The 20,439-nt window shown below is 45.6% G+C and overlaps 1 protein-coding gene across 5 annotated transcripts in view; it reads right to left on the reverse strand.

Annotated features, from left to right (window-relative positions):
* The window catches only part of celsr2 (cadherin EGF LAG seven-pass G-type receptor 2), a 190,378-nt gene that overhangs the window by 79,392 nt on the left and 90,547 nt on the right, over positions 1 to 20,439 (reverse strand). For all 5 annotated transcript variants that reach the window (XM_033042557.1, XM_033042559.1, XM_033042558.1 and 2 more), the window contains exons 3-5: positions 10,894 to 11,116; positions 2,650 to 2,765; positions 468 to 556 (exon numbers count right to left, since the gene is read on the reverse strand). In XM_033042557.1, the coding sequence (XP_032898448.1) occupies positions 468 to 556; positions 2,650 to 2,765; positions 10,894 to 11,116 (428 nt within the window). The remainder of the gene's footprint in view (positions 1 to 467; positions 557 to 2,649; positions 2,766 to 10,893; positions 11,117 to 20,439) is intronic.

Below are 20,439 nucleotides of genomic sequence, written 5' to 3' on the forward strand. Positions count from 1 at the left end.
CACTAGACTACGATAAACTCAACTATGAACTCTAGACTGCTTACACTGTGGTCTTTCGGATATTTTTATATACTAGTATTGTGGTTATTATTTTTTATTGAGTTTATGGTTATTATATATTATTTATTATGTTCAGCCTCTAACAGTCTGCTGTGCGCCTGCTGCAAGTAATAATGACATTGTTTCATTGTCGGTACGTATGACAATAAAAAGTTCATAAGCACATAAGTCGTAAGAGCAGAAAGAGGCCATTTGGGCCATCGAGGTTGTCCTTCAATCATGGCTGATCTATCTTTCCCTGTCAACTCCATTATCCTGCGTGACCTCCGTAACCCTTGACACCCACACTAATCAAGAACCTTTTAATCTCAAGAAGTAAACACTCTTGGCTTGACAGAACCAACAACTGAGTACATTTCCAGGCTTGACAACGTTTGCATGGTGAACGTGAGCGATGTTGGGCTGACCTTGTTGTAGTAGCGTAGATGGACTGTGTGCCACTGCCCGTCGCTCACACCGCCAGGGATGTACGGGGAGACCATTGATGTCGACTCGCCTGTTGAGAAGCAAAACAGTGACACACCACGATGAGACGAGATTCCCTCCATACTCGCTCTGCTGCCCCTTGGCTTGTCCAGAGATGGGACCGTTGGCAGATTATTTAATAGAGTAGGTTTAGAGATACAGCGGGGAAACAGGCCCTTCGGCCCACCGAGTCCGTGCCGACCAGCGATTACCGTCCACTAGTTCTATCCAACACACCAGGGACAATTTACAGAGGCCAATTAACCTACAAACCCGCACGCCTTTGGGAAGTGGGGGGGAACCGGAGATCCCGGAGAAAACCCATGTGGTCACAGGGGTAACATTCAAACATCACATGCAGACAGCAGCCGAGGTCAGGATCAAACCTGGGTCTCTGTTGCTGTGAGGCAGCTGCTCTACCGCTGCCCCTAAATACCCATGCTTCATTTAGTTTATTGTCACATGCACCGAGGTACATTTGCTGCCATCCACAGTGTAGACTAATAGTGAACTCCATCACAGCTGACTTTAATCCCAGCCTCACCGATGGTCAGACTACAGATTGTACAGTGGATGTTTTTTCCAGAGAGGACTGGGATTCACGCCAGGAGGTTCATCAAGTACGTGTCGCTGGACAACCCGTATTTACAGCTGCAGGGCAGAATCGTTGTGATACGGAGGCTCCCACTTCCATGTCTCTCCCCTCGAGCATTCAAGGAACAGCGGAACAGTTAGAGGAACAAGCATCCGTTACTGCCAGCAGCTATTCTGTTAGCAGATGCCAGTTAATATGCAACTTAAATATTTATAGCAAACCATTGGAGGACTGAAAGTTGGCTGTCTGCCGTTTAACCATTTTAACTCCCATTCCCATTCTTTCCGTCCCAGGTCTCTTCCATTGACAGAGTGAGGCCACACACCAAATGGAGGAATAACACATCATAACTTGGGTAACTTACTCCCCAAATGAATTCTCCAATTTTAGGTAAGAAAATCCACCCTCCTCACTCCCTTCATGCCATCCTGCACAAATATGGGCCATTTGGCCCAACTCATCCATGCCGACCAAGATTCCCCATCTACGATATTCCCAATATCATCCACATGTCCCTCTGAATTTTCCCCTTCCATGTACCTGCCCGAGTTGTCCAAGCACTTGTTAGCTACTGCTGGTGTAATAATTAATTTCTTGTACATTTAGCTGGTACTTTAAGTTTCCATCAGCTTGAACACACTTTGAGGGCATCTGAGGGGAATAGTTGCCACCCAGAGAGCTTGGAGTTCACAACTAGAGAGTGGTGGAGGCAGAGTCACTGGCAGCAGGCAAACTGTGTCTGGTCCAGCATTGAAATCGTGAAGGTATAGAAGGCCACAAGCCATGTGCTGGAGATGGGACTGATAAAGATGGATGCCCACTTGTCAGCACAGAAGTGATGGGCCGAATTGCCTGTTTCCTTGATTTCAAGTAGATAGAGAGCACCTCAAATATCATCACAACATCATAAGGGATAGGAGCAGAATTAGGCCATTCAGCCCATCGAGTCAGCTCCACCATTCAATCATGGCTGATCTATTTTTCCATCCCAACCCCATTTTCCTGCCTTCTCCCGTAAACTTTGACACCCTCACTAATCAAGAACTGTCATTCTCCGCTTTAAAATAACCAGTGGCTAGACTTCCACAGCTGTCTGTGGCAATGTATTGTACAGGTTCACCATCCTCTAACTGAAGAAATTCCTCCTCATCTCCTTTCTAAAGGTGCGTCCTTTTATTCTGAGGGAGGCACAGTGACGCAGCAGTGGAGTTGATCCGGGTTTGATCAAGACTACGGGGTTTGTACGTTCTCCCTGGGACTATGTGGGTTTCCTCCCACACTCCAAAGACCATACAGGTCTGCAGGGTAATTGGTTTCTGTAAATCGCTCCTAGTGTGTAGCACAGCGCCAGTGTTCAGAGGTGAACGCTGGTCGGCACAGACTCAGTGGGCCGAAGAGCTTCTTTCCACACTGTATCTCTAAAGTCTTGCCTTCATCCTCAACGCAGGCGTCCATCTTAATGAAGGAGTCCCAATAAAATCACGATGCCAGCAGTCCCCAGACCAGCTAGACACCAAACAATTACTGACCTGCAGAGAATGTTAACTGAATCTGTTCATTGATTATCTCCAGGGCAATGAAGTCATGTTTCTCATTGAAACGCCCGTTATATAACAGCAAGGCATTCTTCTCCTTGGTGGCAAACCTGCAAAATAAACAACCTTTTAATCCAAAAGTCAGTTTAAAAAATAGAAAAACAGAAAACCCTTCAAGGTTTATAAATTAATAAAATGTTGTCGTGGATTTCAATTTTCATTTATTAGTCAACAAAAATTCCCTGAGGGGAGGTCGGTCTATGATGAAGCAATTGATGACTGGGGAACATCTATGATGACTATGGCGTCCATGACGATCAACACTAGGATACATCTTATGAAGGTTGGAAGATCATTGTTGAACCAGGAGAAGATTAGGGGGCACACAAGATCATGTGATAGGAGCAGAATTAGGCCATTCGGCCCATAAAGTCTACATCTCTGAGGGACTCTTCTCCTCAGGTGATGATTGGCCTCAAACAACCACAATCCCCTGTCTTTTTTCCACAAAAGGTACTGAATTGTGAAAACGCACACCTCCAGATTCAGGGACAGTCTCTTCCCAGCTGTTATTAAGCAACTGTACCATCCTACCAACAGGAGAGAGGTCCTGACCTCCCATCTATCTCATTGGAGACCCTCAGACTATCTTTGATCAGACTTTACTGGACCATATCTTGTACTCAATGTTATTCCCTTTATAATGTATCTGGACACTGCGAACGGCTCGATTGTAATCATGTATAGTCTTTCTGCTGACTGGTTAGCAAGCAGCGAAAGCTTTTCCCTGTACCTTGGTATCTGTGACAATAAACTCAAGCCCAACTTAAACCCGAGTTTGGCTCGATTGTATTTATCGATGTGTAATATTATCTGATTAGATCGGATAGCATGCGAACCAAAGATTTTAATTGTGCCACAGTATCCGTGACAATAAAAAACACAAACCTAACCCTCGGTATGGCACCAGACATTGGCGTACTTTCTCTTCTATGTCTCTTGAATTCGCATTCACTGCAGCTCCTTGACTCCAAAAGTTGCCAAAATATCAAGTCCATTTGTTCTCAGCCTGTTTCTGGAATTCAGTCCCTTGATCCTGATCTGATCGACCCTTCCATAATCTAGGGAACTTTTCGATTCATCTCTACCACTTTGGGAACATTGGACTTTGTCTAAGAAACTGATACACTACAATCTTGGGCGGCACGGTGGCGCAGCGATAGAGTTGCTGCTTTACAGCGATCGATCCCGACTACGGGGTGTTGCCTGTACGGAGTTCGCACGTCACCCCTGTGACCGCATGGGTTTTCTACGAGTGCTCCCATTTCTTCCCACATTCCAAAGACATACAGGTTTGCAGGTCAATTGGCTTCTGTCATTTGTCCCCAGGGCGTAGGAAAGAGCTAGTGTACGGGTGATCGTCAGTTGGCGTAGACTCGTTGGTCCAAAGAACCTGTTTCCAGGTTGTATCTCTGAACTAAACTAATGTTGAGAACTATGTTCTGCATTCTGCACCTTCCCCTTTGAACTGATTGGATCTACGTATGAAATATCTGATCTTTTTAACTAGCATGCAAAACAAACCTTTTCTCTGTATCTCAGTACAGTAATAAACATTAAGCCAAACTAAATTGGACTAAGACTGCGATGAGATCCAGAGTTCAGTTTAGTTTAGAGATACAGCATGGAAACAGACTCTTCACACCACCGGGTCCACACTGACCATCGATCACCACACTAGCTCTACTAGCAATGGCTGATAAAGGTACACCTTACTCTAAGGATGAAGGTGGCGGAGGAGGTATCAAGGATATAAAGGAACGGGGCTGTGGGGAAATCTAGAAACAAGGAGAGCATTAATACTGATGTATCAGTTAGCACAGGGAAGTTGGGACATGGAATGAAATGGCTGAGTTTTGTGTAATCGCAATCAAGCAGGCAGTGAAACTATCTGCAAGGAACCGAGATAAAAGGGGAATAATTGATGTGACTGGCTATACTCTCAAAAGAACTGAATTAAACAACCTTAGCTTTGTACAAATCACTCAAGTTACATCAATCAGACGTCTCTGGAATGCAGACCGCGTCAGTGTGAGTAACATTTTGAACGCAGCCAATGGATTTGCGTTCTGGAGTTAAACTGTAAGATGATAATGCTAGTCACAGAATCTTTAGTGATCTCCTGTCCTCGGTATGGATTCACCCGAACAGTGAGGCTCACAGATTGTATTACATTGATGAGTCATACAGGTGGTGTCACCCCCAGCCTTTGTTTGACAGAATGACTCTGCTTTCTGATTTTCTTTTTTTTACTTTTGCTTATTTATTCTGATGAACTCAATCTATTTAACTGTTGCCTGCTTCCCAAATTATGGTCATATAGTTTCACGACACTCTGAAGAAGGGTCCTGACCCAAAATGTCGTTAGTCTGGGCTGAAGAATAGTCCCAACACGAAACATCGGCTGTCCATTCCCTCCACAGATGCTGCCTGACCCGTCGAGTTCTTCCATCATTTTACTTTTGCTCAAGATTTCAGCATCTGCAGTCTCTTGTGTCTTCACGATAATATGACTCACAGCATAAGAGAACCAGGTTCGATCCTGACCTCGGCTGCATTCTGTGTGGAGTTTGCACGTTCTCCCTGTGAATGTGTGGGTTTCCTCCGGGTGCTCCAGTTTCCTCCCCCATCCCAAGGATGTGCAGGTTTATAGGTTAGTTGGTCCTCTGTAAAATTGCCCCTAGTGTGTGGGGCATGGATGAGAAAGTGGGATAACATAGAACTGGTGTGACTAGGTGATCACTGGTCAGCGTGAACTATGTGGGCTGAAGGGCCTGTTTCCATTCACTACCTCTAAACTAAATATGCCTTGTATCAATAGTCAGGCCATTTTGGTGCTTTGATGATTGGTTCGTTAGGAGTTTGTCTTTCCATGTTGCCAGTGATGAGAGGAATTGAATGGAATGCTATTTTAGTTTTTAGACATACTACGTGGAAACAGGCCCTTCGGTCCATTGAGTCCGCAGTGACCATGAATCACCCATACACCAGTTCTATCCTACACACCAGGGACAATTTACAGAAGCCAATTAACTGCCAATCCTGCAATTTCTTTGGAATGTGGGAGGAAACTGGAGCACCAGGAGGAAACCCACGCGGTCGCAGGGAGAATGTGCAAACTCCTTACAGACAGCCCCCATAGTCAGGACCGAACCGAGGTCTCTGGCGCTGTGCCGCCCTGCTCCCCTTGATGATCTTGATGATTAACAGCAGTCAGTTAGGAATGGGCAGCTGCCGACACAACAGAATTGGTGTCAAATGGGTTTGAGAGACAGTCATATAACACAGAAACAGGCCCTTCGGTCCAACTTTCCCATACTGACCAAAGTGCTCTGTCCACACTAGTTCCACACTTGGGGCAGCACGGTGGCCTAGTGGTAGAGTTGCTGCCTTACAGCACCACAGACCCGGGTTCAATCCTGACTACGGGTGCTTTTCTGTACCACGTTTGTACATTCTCCCCGTGACCTGCGTGGGTTTTCACCGAGATCTTCGGTTTCCTTCCACACTGCAAAGCCATACAGGTTTGTAGGTTAGTTGGCGAGGTATAAATGTAAATTTGTCCCTTGTTTGTGCAGGGTATGTGCGGGGATCGCTGGTCGGTGCAGACTCGATGGACCGAAGGGCCTGTTTCTGCTCTGGATCTCTAAACTAAACTAAACCAGCCCACGTTTGACCCCTATCCCTCTAAACCTCCCCTATCCATTTAATTGTTGAAGGCACAGTCAACTGAAAATATTTCATTTCACTTGCTATGCCGAGTGGCACATTCTTTTGTACAAATGAGGCACAAATAGACACAAATAAGCACTACCTCTTCTTTCAGTGAGCTCATTATTTTGTGAACTATCTGTGGGCATAACAGAGAACACTGGATCACACCCGCGGGTGACAGCGGGGAACGTGGGCTGCTTCTCTCACAGTCATGGTGCAACATTTTCTGAAGGTTTGCAGCTGATCTGGGCTGACCATTTATTTCCTGGCTTTGTTCTGGAGAGATCCCCAAGTGTTTACTTTAGACAAGGCATTTCATTGCTTTTATAACATCATGCCGTGACATCCCACGCTCTCTGCCCTCACCTCCCATCCCAGGTGAGGGGAATTGATTGCGGTGACAAATTAGTAGCTCAAAATAGACCTTTCATATCCAAATCTAGAGGATATGAAAATCAGGCCTGCTGGACTTCCCGGTTGCTGGCTATATGAAGGGGGGGGGGGGGGGGTAAGATTTAACAGGAGTATGAAGGGCAAAGCTTTCACACAGAGGGTGGTGGGTATATGCAAACAGCTGCCAGAAGAGATAGTTGACACAGGTATTATGAAAGCAACATTTTAAGGGCACTGGGATAGGTACATGGATAGGAATGTTTTAGAGGGATATGAGGCAAGTGATGACAAATTGGCTAACTTAGATGGGGCATCTTGGTCGGCATGGACTAGTTGGGCCAAAGGGCCTGTTTCCGTGCTTTGATTCTATGATTCCATTTTAACTCCCCTTCCCATTCGCCCACGGACCTTTTTAGCTGGGCCCCTCCATTACCAGAGTGAGAGCACATGCAAACCTCATATTCTGCTTGGGTAAATCCACACCATTTAAGCAAGAACTTTGCTATTAGCAGCTGTTGTTTTAGTCACAAATACCCCAGATATCCTCAGCTGTAACAAAACTCATACATTCCTTTGAACCCCCCACATGAAATTATTCAATGCAAATGTGCTGGAAGAAAGAAAACCAGAGGCTCCAGTTAATTATTGAGCAGACTCAATATAGTATATATTTTTATGCACTGCACTGAACAAGCAAATTAAACCTCTCCAATGAAAGCTTAGTTTAGTTTAGATCGGATGTACAGATATACAGCATGGAAACAGACCCTTCGGCCCACCAAGTCCACACCGACCAGCAATCCCCACACATTAACACCACCACATTAGGGACAATTTTACATTTACTCCAAGCTAATTAACCTACAAACCTGTACATCTTTGAAACCAAAGATCTTGGAGAAAACCCACGCAGGTCAAGGGGAGAACATACAAACTCCATACAGACAAGCACCTGTAGTCAGGATCGAACCTGGGTCTCTGGCGCTGTGAGGCTAAAGCTTTACTGCTGTGCCAGCCTTTGTATGTCTGCAGATAACAACACTGCCCATTGAGCGATGATTAGGTCGGGCACTCGTTCACACAAAATCCAACATGCTATTTCAGTAATGGAGCACCTTCCAGGAATGTTCTCAAAACAGCCGACAACAAACTAAAGCAAACACACTTCAAATGATAAATCTGACCTCTAGTTACATGCAGCCGACAAAAGCACAAATCAATGATGTTTCCCTCATGGATGAGCAGAGAAAAGGCAACCACCTGCCACCGTGCTGCAGAAGGTACAGAAGCTGATTCAATGCTTGACACTGACAAATAGCTCATTTGCTAGCTCTAGAAGACTTACCCTGGTCATTCCTTCGTCTCCCCGCTCCCGTCCAGCAGAAGACACAGAAGCTTGAATGCGCACACCACCACACTCAGGAACAGCTTCTTCCCCTCAATTAACAGGGTTCAGAACAGTCCTTCCCTAAGCTACGGTACTGTAGTCTTTTGCCCCTGTCCCACTTAGGAAACCTGAACGGAAACCTCTGGAAACTTTGCGCCCCACCCAAGGTTTCTGTGAGGTTCCCGGAGGTTTTTGTCAGTCTCCCTACCTGCTTCCAATACCTGCAACCTCCGGCAACCACCTGCAACCTCCGGGAACCGCACGGAAACCTTGGGTGGGGCGCAAAGTCTCCAGAGGTTCCCGTTCAAGTTTCCTAAGTGGGACAGGGGCATTAGTCTCTGGAACTAATGTGCTACAGTGCTGAGAACTATATTCTGCACTCTGTATCTTCCCCCTTGTTCTATCTGTTGCACTTGAGTTTAGCTTGATTGTATTTATGCCTAGTATTAACTGATCTGTTTGGACAGCATGCAAAACAAAGCTTTTCACTGTACCTCGGTACACGTGACAATATACCGAAACCAAAACAGTCGGAGTGCTGAAACGAGGAACTGCAGGTTACAAAATAAGACACAAAGTGCTGGAGTAACTTAGCGGGTCAGGTAGCATCCCTGGAGAACATGGATAGGTGACGTTTCAGGGCGGGAACCTTCCAAACAGTGGGGTCGAGCCCAACTGAGTTACAGCATATTTGAAGTTACAACCCCCCATGGACAAGGTTGCAGGGTGGGTGGGTAGAGGCCACACTCTAATACAGTTCAGTACCGTCAGCACCAGAGGCAAGTGAGGTGCTGCACAAAACACCGACACTGCCGACGACACCAGGAGCAGATAACGCGCGCTCAAACATTAAACCCCTGCAGCTGCTGATGGTAGGTAACATGAGCATTTAAATGGTGGCTGGAAGTGGCAATTTAAGCACTTGCTTTCCAAGACCCTGCAGGTTGAAGCAACACATTAAGAACGTAAGCAATAGCCGCAATGAACAGGACAGTCTTTCATCCATCAGCATCACCGCTGGTCTCGAGGGTCTGAGCTTCATGGTTAATTTGTGGAACAATCCGCCAGACCTGTGGACCATTGATCAGAATCCCACCAGGACCGCTGGAGAATTTAGACTCATGCTATTAAATAGATTTGCGATTTAATTTTCAAATGGCTAGCCTGAGGGTTGGTCATCATGAAACTACCCAGGTTGTTGTGGAAAAACCCTGTGCTTCACTAACATGCTTCACCGGGATGACTCCTGCCCTTTGTGTGACTGCAGGACTGACTGCCAGTGACTTTGGGAGCAGTTCGTTTAGTTTAGAGATGCAGCCCTTCCTTTGGCCCGCCAAGCCCACACCGACCATCGATCACGTGTTCACATGAGTTCTATGTCATCGCAATTTCTCATCCACTCACTACACACCAGACGCAGCTTACAGAGGCCAATTCACCTACAAATCCGCACGCCTTGGGATGTGGGAGAAAAACGAAAACCCAGAGGAAACCCACATGGTCACAGAAAGAGCATGCAAACTCCACACAGACAGCAGTCAGGATCAAACCCAGGTCTCTGGCGCTGTGATGCAGCGCCTCTACCAGCTGCGCTATTTTGCCGCCCTCAGTGTTACAATTCAAGAGCAAATGTAGGCAGGGGCGGCTCTATAGTGCAGCTGATACAGCTGCTGTCTCACAGTGCCAGAGACTCAGGTTCAATCCTGACCTTGGGTGCTGTCTGATTGGAGTTTGCATGTTCTCCCTATGAGAACTCCGGTTTCCTCCCATTTCCCAAAGACGAGTGGTTTTGTAGGCTAATTGGTCTCTGTAAATTGCCCCGAGTGTGTAAGGAATAGAAGAGGAAGTGGGATAGCATAGAATGAGTGTAAACGGGTGATGGATGGTCAGCATTGACTTTGTGGGCTGAAGGGCCTGTCTCTGCCCTCTCCTCTCCTCTCTGTACCCGGCGCACACCCATTTTGCCCATTATCCATGCTCCCTTCTGTGCTGTCTGTGCTCAATGGACAATTTACAGAAGCCAATTAACCTGCAAACCCAAACATCTTTGGAGTGTGTGATGAAACAGGAGCACCCGGGGAAAACCCACATGGTCAATACCCACCTTCATAGTGTTAGTGTTCAAGAATAAATGCCAGCATGGTGGCACAGTGGCATAGCCGGTTCAGCTGCTGCCTCACATCACCAGAGACCCAGGTTCAATCCTGATCTCGGGTGCTGAGTGTGTGGAATTTGCATGTTCTCCCTGTGACCGCGTGGGTTTCCTCTGGGTGTTCCGGTTTCTTCAAGGCCAGGATCGAGCCCATGCCCCCCACTGCACTGGGAGAGAGGTTCTGCTCCCGATGCTATTGTGTTAAGGATGGCACGGTGGTACAGCGGTAGAACTGTTGCCTTACAGCGCCAGAGACCCGAGTTCGTCCCTGACTACTGGTGCTGTCTATACGGAGATTGTATGTTCTCCCCGTGACCACATGGGTGCTCCGATTACCTCCCTCACTCCAAAGACATACGTGTTTGTAGGTTAATTGGCTTCGGTAAAATTGTAAATTGTCCCCAGTGTGTGTAGGATAGTGTGAATGTGCGGGGATCGCTGGTCGGCGCAGGGTCGGTGGGCCGAATGGCCTGTTTCTGCGCTGATCCTCGAAACTAAACTAAAATGAGGATGTAAGGGAGTGAGGACTTACATGAGGGAGAGGCTGAAGTGGAACCGCTGCCGCAAGCCTTTGAAGGTGATGAAGGACTGCCGGGGGAAGCTGCGGGTGGTGACGTCGCAGTACGGGCGCTCGTACTCCCCCGGCAGACACTCGCACTTGAAGCCACCCACCAGCAGGTTCACACACGCCCCGCCGTTCCGGCAAATCCCTGGAGAACACCGGCCCGACCGGGTGTTCACTTCACAGCGATGACCTGCAGGGAAGAGACATCAGCTCAGTTACAGCACAACAGAGATAGGCACAACATACCGCAGTTACTAAGCAGAACAGGCAGCATCTCTGGATAGAAGGAATGGCCGACGTTTCAGGTCGAGACCCTTCTTCAGACTGGCACAGCGACATGCTTGCAGCTCAGAACTCTCAGAATAAAAGGACGTACCTTCAGAAAGGAGACCAGGAGCAATTTATTTAGTCAGCGGGTGGTGAATCTGTGGGATTCATCGCCACAGACGGCTGTGGAATCCAAGTCATTCTGTATTTTTTTTAAAGTGGAGATTGACAGGTTCTTGATTAGTAATGGCGTCAAATGTTACAGGGAGAAGGAAGGAGAATGGGAAAGATATATCGGATATATTGAATGGTGGAGAAAGCTAGTTGGGCCGAATGGCCCGCTCCTGTGACATAAACTTATGAGCTGTTTGTCGGCAGATTAACACCGTAACGCATGAAAAACAAACTTTACAACAAAAAATAGAACTCCCACTCCAATAATAGCCTTATAAATGGAGACTGGACTCGGTGGTCCAAAGGGCCTGTTTCCGCACTGTATCTCTAAGGACTACATGTTCAAAGTTGGTCTTGGCATCATGCTCGGCAAAGGCAAGGAACAATATTGATTTTCAGACACTGTAGCATATGACAAATGTTTAAACCATGCCTAATATTTCTGTATAATTCCAAGAGAAAGCATTGCGGGAAGATGGGCAGGAAACATCGAGTTACGTTCACTTGGAACTTGAGTATGAGTGGATAGACACAAAATGCTGGAGTAACTCAGCGAGTCAGGCAGCATCTCTGGAGAAAAAGAATAGGTGACATTTTGGGTCAGAACCCCTCTTCAGACTGAAAGTAGTGGTGGGGGGGGGGGGGGGGGGGGTACATAAACAGGAGGTGAGAAAAGGCCAGAACAAATCAGAGCGGGTGAACTCAGGAAGGATGGAGCCAATAACGGGCCGATATTGGCTGAGGAAGATGTGTTTACACGAGGGATACAAGGATGCGACCAGTGGGACTGATAGGATGACTAGGGCGGGAGAGGGGAAGGGGGAGAGAAAGGAGAGGCGAGGGAATGCAGCAGTTACTTGAAACTAAAGAAATCGCATCGATACTGCTGACTTATGTTGCCAGATCCACTGTGTTACTTAAGCATTTTCTGTCTATCATCGATATAAACCAGCATCTGCAGTTCCTTCCTACACAGAATGAGCTGCCGGAGGAGGTAGTTGAGGCGGGTGCTATCGCAACGGTTCAGAAACATTTAGACAGGTTCATGGATAGGACGGGTTTAGAGGGGTTTGGGCCAAACGGCGGGCAGGTGGGACTACTGTAGATGGAGTATGTTGGTGTGCTGCAGTATGTTGGCCAGTGTGGGCTGAATGGCCTCTTTACACGCTGTATGACTCTATAACATTGAGTATGAGTGGAGTTTTGAGAGCAAGCTCAAAACCATCACTGCCATCCTTTCCCCCATGTGCACAGTGGCAGCAGTCGAACATTAATTCAAACAAACCTTAGTATTTACCATCAAAGCCATTCCACAGACTGTAATTCTTTGCCCCACCCAGGCTACAGAGGAAGGTTCTCTTAAATGAGTGAATCACATCAAAGGGTAGAGAGCTACGAGCCTCTCAGGTGCACGCATGGTTTCCTAGATGCCAGAATAAGTCCCCAGAAGCCTAGCTAGACGAGAGGTGGGAGCCAGTCTCCCAGTCGCAGCAGAAGGCAAATGAGAGAGGCCTTTTGCTAGAGTATAAGATTAAAGTGGACATCAGGGGAGTTGATAAACAAAGTGAAAAGGGGGAGATGTATGATCTGTAAAATGAAGAGGGAGATATAAAGTAAAGAGGGAGATGTGATTTCTTGCTACGTTATGTAATAAATGTAATATGTATATAATGTAAATACAAGTGCCTGTAACATCTTAAAAGTAAAGAGGGAGATGTGATGTCTTTACAATCAATGTAACAGAAACTCGTGCATGAGCCTCGTGACTGAGGTCAAGTGACCTTCAAGATAAAAGGCAGTGATTGCAGAATAAACGTGCTCTTGCTCTAGAACACAAACCCGGTGTGGACCTGTCCTTTGTGCTAGTCACAACTAAGCCTTACCTCAGACAAGAATACCTTACAACAGGCATACCCCCTCCCCCCCATTGGAGCTACAGCGGGAAGGGTTCAAGCAGAGAGAGAGAGAGAGCGTCTTTATCTGGATCAGGTTTCATATCTGGGCTGACAGCCGTGGAAAGCACCTGACACAGAACGATGAGACATTGGCAGCAATGAGCCAAGCCTGCAATATTCAACCAGAACGCAGTGCACTCCTGGAGTGGGTGGGAGGTGGGGGTGGGAGATGGAGAGAGGTGTGGGGGAGTGTTACTGCCATTGCAAAGAAGGCAATGCAGCAGCATTTGTAATTAGAATATGTCACGATTTACACCTTAAGGGAGTTTCACACAATTATGACCATACATAAAACATTATGTTCGCACCATTTCTTTTTTTTCCTTTCCATTTTGTTCCTCCCCCATGCCTCTTCCAGGTTAGGGTAAGTTGGATAGACACAAAGTGCTGGAGTAACTCAGCACGTCAGGCTGTATCTCTGGAGAAAATGGATCAGTCTGAAGAAGGGTTCCAACCCGAAACGTCACCTACTCGTTTTCTCCAGAGATGCTGCCTGACCAGCTGAGTTACTCCAGCATTGCCTGTCTATCTTTGGTATAAACCGGCATCTTTTTTATTATATGATGATCGGCCACATCGATTGATTGATTGAAAAATACAGCATGGAAATAGGCCCTTCGGCCCGCCGAGTCCATGCTAGCCATCAATCACCCATTCATACCAGTTCCATGTTATCTCACTTTCTCATCCACTCCCTACACAGTATAGGCAATTTACACAGGCCAATTAACCTGCAAACCCCACCCATCTTTGGGATGTGGGAGAAAACTGGAACACTCAGAGGAAGTCCACGCAGTCACTGGGAGACCAGGCAAACTCCTCACAGGCAGCACCCGAGGTCAGGATTAAATCTGGGTCTCTGGCGCTGTGAGATAGCAGCTCTACCAGCTGTGCCACTGTGCCGCCCTCATCTGCATTAAGATGTTTCTCTTCAATCTATTCGTCACCTGCATGTGTAGTAAAATGTAATGAAGTCCCATGTCGTTTACTTTTACTCACTGGTTATCTGGGAACTAAGGGATTTTACTACTGTTTTTTCCAGAAGTCGCAGTGACAAATTTTACATTGAGGCTTTAGTGAATCCTTACCAACAGTAGGAAAATCTAAGGCTCAAAGTCCAAGAGCCAGCACACAACAAACACATTGTCGATTTTTAACTACGTCTTTGTTCTTGTGATGGTATGCACTGGTATAATGTACGGGCACCTCTAGAAAGTTAAAATCTTGATTTTCAAATTGTTGGACTTTTCAATACAAGAAAAAGATTACCGAAATTTAAAAAGTAAAATGTATGAATTAATTTGGCAGTCAAGTCGTTAAACACCTTATAGAACCATCATCGACAGCAAGGAGCGAGATGCATGCTAGCACCTTTTTGTCAACAATAAAAACCCTGTTTAACAGAATGTAAACTCTTCTAAATCAGTATATTTACTCGTGCAAAGATCAGCAATTCACAGCAGCAGCCAAATCAAAAATAGACAGACTTCAAACAACCTATAAAACACTATATTTGCTTAAGAGAAGTCAAAATACATGGCTTTTTTAAGATATAAAGCCATAACTATGACCTTCCCCAGATCTAAATCATTTTCTAACTATTCCTGGCGACTATACGTCTAACTTAATAGATGTGTACAAAATCATGCAAGGAAAAGATTGTGTAAATGCACAGTCTTTTACCCAGAGTAGGGGAACCGATAACCAGAAGACATAGGTTTAACGTGGGGGGGGGGGGGAGGGGAGATATAATAGGAACCTGAGGGGCAATTTTTTTAATGCAAAGGGTGATGGGTGTATGGAACGAGCTGCCGGAGCAGGTAGTTGAGGCAGGTGCTATTGTAATGTAATGTTTAAGAAGTGTTTGGACAGGTACATGAATAGGATAGGTTTAGAGGGATAAGAGCCAAACGCAAAGAGGTGGGACTAGCGTAGATGGGGCGTGGGCAAGTTTACACGCCGTATGACTCTATCACTCTACAACTGTGCTCTTGTTCTTGTGCTAATTTTGTAGCTTCATTGTCATTATTAAATGCAGCACAGTGGTATAGTGAGGAGGGCACAGCTGGTAGAGCTGCTGCCTCACAGCGCCAGAGACTCGGGATTAATCCTGACCACAAAGTGAGCTCAGTGTGTCGGGCAACATCTCGGGAAAACGTGGATAGGTGGTGTTTCAGGTTGGGACCCTTCTTCAGACCCAAGTAGGGCCCCGAACCAAAATGTCAACTGTCCATGTTCTCCAGAGATGCTGCCTGACCTACTGAATTACTCCAGCACTTTGTGTCCTTTTATGTAAACCAGGATCTGCAGTTCTTCAAATAGAACCATCATCTCCAAGGTCCTTAAGTGGGGGGCTACCATCGAGTCCACAGTCAAAAAGGCACAACAGAGGATGTACTTCCTGCGGCAGCTGAGGAAGCACAATCTGCCACAGGCAATGATGGTCCAATTCTACACGGCCATCGTAGAGTCTGTCCTCACCTTCTCCATCATGGTCTGGTTTGGCTCAGCCACCAAGCACGACACCCGGAGGCTGCAGCGAATCGTCCGATCAGCTGAGAAGGTTATTGGCTGCAACCTTCTCTCCATTGACGAACTGTGGCCACAAACTCTTTGAATCACTTCCCTCTGGTAGGCGACTCCGGACTGTCAAAGCTGCCACAGCCAGACATAAAAACAGCTTTTTTCCACGAGTAGTAGCTCTACTCAATAACCAAAAATCTGTAGCCTCCTTTTGTTCCGTTATTTTATTTAATTCACATGTTTAATCAATAATGTTTTATTATTAATGTTTAATGTTTTATGTATCATTCTTAACTGTCACCACTGTATGTCATGTAATCACTTGTGGGCGGAGCACCAAGGCAAATTCCATGTATGTGAATACTTGGCCAATAAATTATTCATTCGTTCATGAGATTTTTTACAGCACAATTTCTTAGTTCAATGGTTTCACATTATTCACACTGATTTTAACACTGTCATAATACCATGGTTTTAAACTGTATTCTCTTTCTTCCTGCAGTCTGCACTTGCCAACTATTCATACAATGAAACAAATGTCGGTGTTCCAAAATGTAGCTTTAAGGTTTGAGTAATGGTGGCTCATGGTGTTTATTGTGGCTGTACGGGGGTGACCATAAAACCTCCCTGATGGCCGTATAAACATTAGGTTAATGACTGCTGAACGCAGAGTTGTAATACAACCACCATACAATTCAGTCCATTCAAGCAGCCTACACAGCTACTGTGCAGTTAAGGCCAGGCATGTATTGAGCTTACACTGAGATATTGGGAGTATAAACAGTGATATAATCATTTGATCATGTTTGTTGAGCAATCAGCAAAGCCTAGAAAGCAATTTATCGGGATGCATCACAGCATGGTTTGGGAGCAGCACCACCCAAGCCTGCAAGAAATTGCAGAGAAGATAGACACAAATGCTGGGGAGTAACTCAGCGGAACTGGCAGCATCTCTGGATAGAAGGAATGGGTGACGTTTCGAGACCCTTCCTCAGACTGAATTGTAGAGAGTTGTGGACGCAGCCCAGACCATCACACACAAACCAACCCCCCTGCCATTGACTGTATCTACACTTCACGCTGCCTCGGCAAGACCACCAGTCTAATCAAAGACCAGTCTCACCCCCGTCACTCCCTCTTCTTCCCTCGTCCATCAGGCAAGAGGTACAGAAGTGTGAAAACGCACACCTCCAGGTTCAGGAACAGTTTCAGGTAACTGAACCATCCAACCCACAATTAGAGTGCGGTCCTGAGCTACCAGCCACCTCATTGTAGACCCTCAGACTATCATTAATCGTACTTTACTGGGCTTTATCTTGCACTAAACGTTCATCTCTTTATCCTTTTTCTGTACACTGCGGGAGGATTGATTGTAATCAAGTATAGTCTTTCCGCTGACTGGTTAGCACACAACGAAAAGCTTTTCACTGTACCTCGGTACACGTGACAATAAACTAAACTAAAATTAGCTCAATGTCAATAAACAATTTATGTTGGTCCAAGTTCTGCCAAGTATTGGAAGAATCTGCATCATAGAAATATTATTCTCAAACACAACTAAAATACAGTAACAAAAGTCCAATTCCCACTGCGGTGGCACAGTGGTGCAGCGGGTAGTGCTGCTGCCTCACAGCACCAGCGACCCGGTTGCTGACTGTGAGAAATTTGCACCTTCTCCCTGTGACCGCGTGGGTTTCCTCCAGGTGCTCCGGTTTCCACCCACATCCCAAAGACATGCAGGTTTGTAGATTAATTAGCCCTCAGTAAATTGTCCCCAGAGTGCAGTGAGTGGATGAGAAAGTGGAATAACATAGAACTAGTGTGAACGGGTGATCAATGGTCGGTGTGGTCTTTGTGCCTTTTTCCATGCTATATCTAAACTAAACTGAACTAAACCAATTTCTTAAATGTAAAAGTTTAGCTGGGCTCATAAAGTGAGGAGATATCAATGTTTAAGATGCTATTCAAACACATTATTAAAAAATAGGGTAAAAACATTATTTATAAACTGCTGAGTAGTAACAGAACCTGCTTCAAGTGCAGGCTGATTCGTTATCAATATGTCTGATTTGTAAGAAAGATTATACTTGGGTCTTTAGATTTAGTTTTATTGTTGTCACGGGTACTGAGGTACAGTGAAAAGTTGTGTTTGGTGTGCTATCCAATCAGAGCAGATAATACTATACAAAAATATAATCAAGTCAGAGTCAAGTACAATAGATAGAGTAAAGGGGAAGATACAGAGTGCAGAATATAGTTCTCAGCATTGTAACACAACAGTTCCTTAGACATCATCCAATGTCCACAATGGGGTGAATCAGACAGTACCCTAACTGATGGAAGGACCATTCAGAAGCCTGGTAACAGAGGGGAAGAATCTTGTCATTCAATTTGTAATTGCCATCCATACCAATTTGAATGCTATATATTGTGGATTTTATACATCACAAACCAACGGATAAAGATGTAGAAACAAACAACTGCAGATGCTGGTTTATACCCAAAATAGACATAAAATGCTGGTGTAACTCAGCAGGTCAGGCAGCGTCTCTGGAGTAAAAAGATGGGTGGATTATTGGTTGGCGCTGGTTGTATTCCTGTCACTTGTACAGAGATGCAGTGACAGGATCACTGCACTTTGTTTGTGTGCTATCCAGTCAAGTCAAATCACACCCTACATGAGTACAATCAAACCGTACAGAAGTACAACAGGGAGCGCAAAGCGAAAATGAGGTAGGTTGGAAGATCGGGACAACACCCTAACTTATGGGCGGACCGTCCAGCAGGAAAGAAGTAATTGCTGTATCTGGTAGTACATCTTAAAGCTTTTGAATCTTCTGCCAGACAGGAGAGGAGAGAAGAGGGTTTAAATTCTCCTCCATTTTGCCAGTTGATCAGATTCTTTCAAGAAATGGTTTTACGAATTCATAAGTGCAATTTTTTCAACCCACTTTTGAATAATGAATCTGTAATCGACAGTTAGAATCTTTTCCCCAGGCTGGAAAAATCCAATGCTAGATTCATAGTTTTAAGGTGAGAGGGGAAAAGTTTAAAGGAGATGTGCAGGGCAAGTTTTTTTTTAAACACATCAGGTGGTGAGTGGTGGGTGTCAGGAACGCACTGGCAGGGGAGGTGGTGGAGGCAGATACGATGGTGACATTTAAGAGGCTTTTGGATAGGTACGTGGGTGGATATGCAGGGAATGGAGGGATGTGGATTGTATGCAGACAGATAGGAGATGGTCTGGGCATCATGATGTGGGCCAAAGGGCCTGTTCATGTGTTGTACTGTTCCATCTACTATGTTCCATGATCATCTCCCTAACCTCATGCACCTAAACGACTGCTATCTGGAAGAAAACAGGCAGACGGTGAATGAAAACAAACCAGCTGCACATTCTCCTCCAAGGCACACGCCATCTTGATTTTAAAATGTCCCCGTTCCTGCGTTATAGCCGGGTGTAAATCATATAGCCAATCCCTAGAGTTTGTGCAGGAGGCACCTTCTCCAGATGGGCCGCATCAATTTAAGAAGGCAGGTTGCCATCGCCTGAAGGGTGATTGACGATAGGCAATAAATGCTCACACTTCCATCCTGTGAATGAATAAATATTTCTTTAAAATGAAACCAATGCCCCTGGCTTCTTGGAGAACAGATTGCAATTTTTTGTGAAACTGATTTAAAATTGTAGAAGCATATTTGTACATTACCTAGATCACCCTACAGACACGGATACTAGCTATCTGGAAATCCTATTGATATCATACAGAGCTGTTATTTTAAAAAATCTTAAATATTATCAGAAATCTATTGCAATTATTATTTAAGGAAATAAGGATTTCAAAATGATGGGTCCATCTTTAATTATTAAATACTCAAAAGACTTTCTGCATTTCAGCATATGTCACATCTTAACAAAGTTCAATATTCTTTATAATATGCAAATTCTATTCAGATATTATGCTAATTGTGCAATCTATATTGATGAATGCTTTGCCAAGATAATTAGCAAAAGGAGTTTCTTGAGTATCCCAGTCAATTAGTGCTTGTTCCATAGTGAAACAATGAAATGATAGCTGTGAAAATTCAGTGACTATTACCTAAATGATTTGATATACTGTGTGACAGGGTGAAAATGCACAACATATTCAGGTACACAAAATTGCTGGAGAAACTCAGCGGGTGCAGCAGCATCTATGGAGCGAAGGAAATAGGTGACGTTTCGGGCCGAAACCCTTCTTCAGACTGATGGGGGGTGGGGGGGAGAAGGAAGGAAAAAGGGGGAGGAGGAGGAGCCCGAGGGCGGGCGGGTGGGAGGGTGGGAGGAGACAGCTAGAGGGTTAAGGAAGGGGAGGAGACAGCAAGGACTAGCAAAATTGGGAGAATTCAATGTTAATGCCATCCGGACGCAAGGTCCCCAGGCGGAATATGATGTGCTGTTCCTCCAATTTCCGCTGGTGCTCACTCTGGCAATGGAGGAGACCCAGGACAGAGAGGTCGGATTGGGAATGGGAGGGGGAGTTGAAGTGCTGAGCCACCAGGAGGTCAGGTTGGTTATTGCGGACTGAGCGGAGGTGTTCGGCAAAACGATCGC

The sequence above is a fragment of the Amblyraja radiata genome, chromosome 24 (genome assembly GCF_010909765.2).
Source record: "Amblyraja radiata isolate CabotCenter1 chromosome 24, sAmbRad1.1.pri, whole genome shotgun sequence".
Taxonomy (NCBI): Eukaryota; Metazoa; Chordata; class Chondrichthyes; order Rajiformes; family Rajidae; genus Amblyraja; species Amblyraja radiata.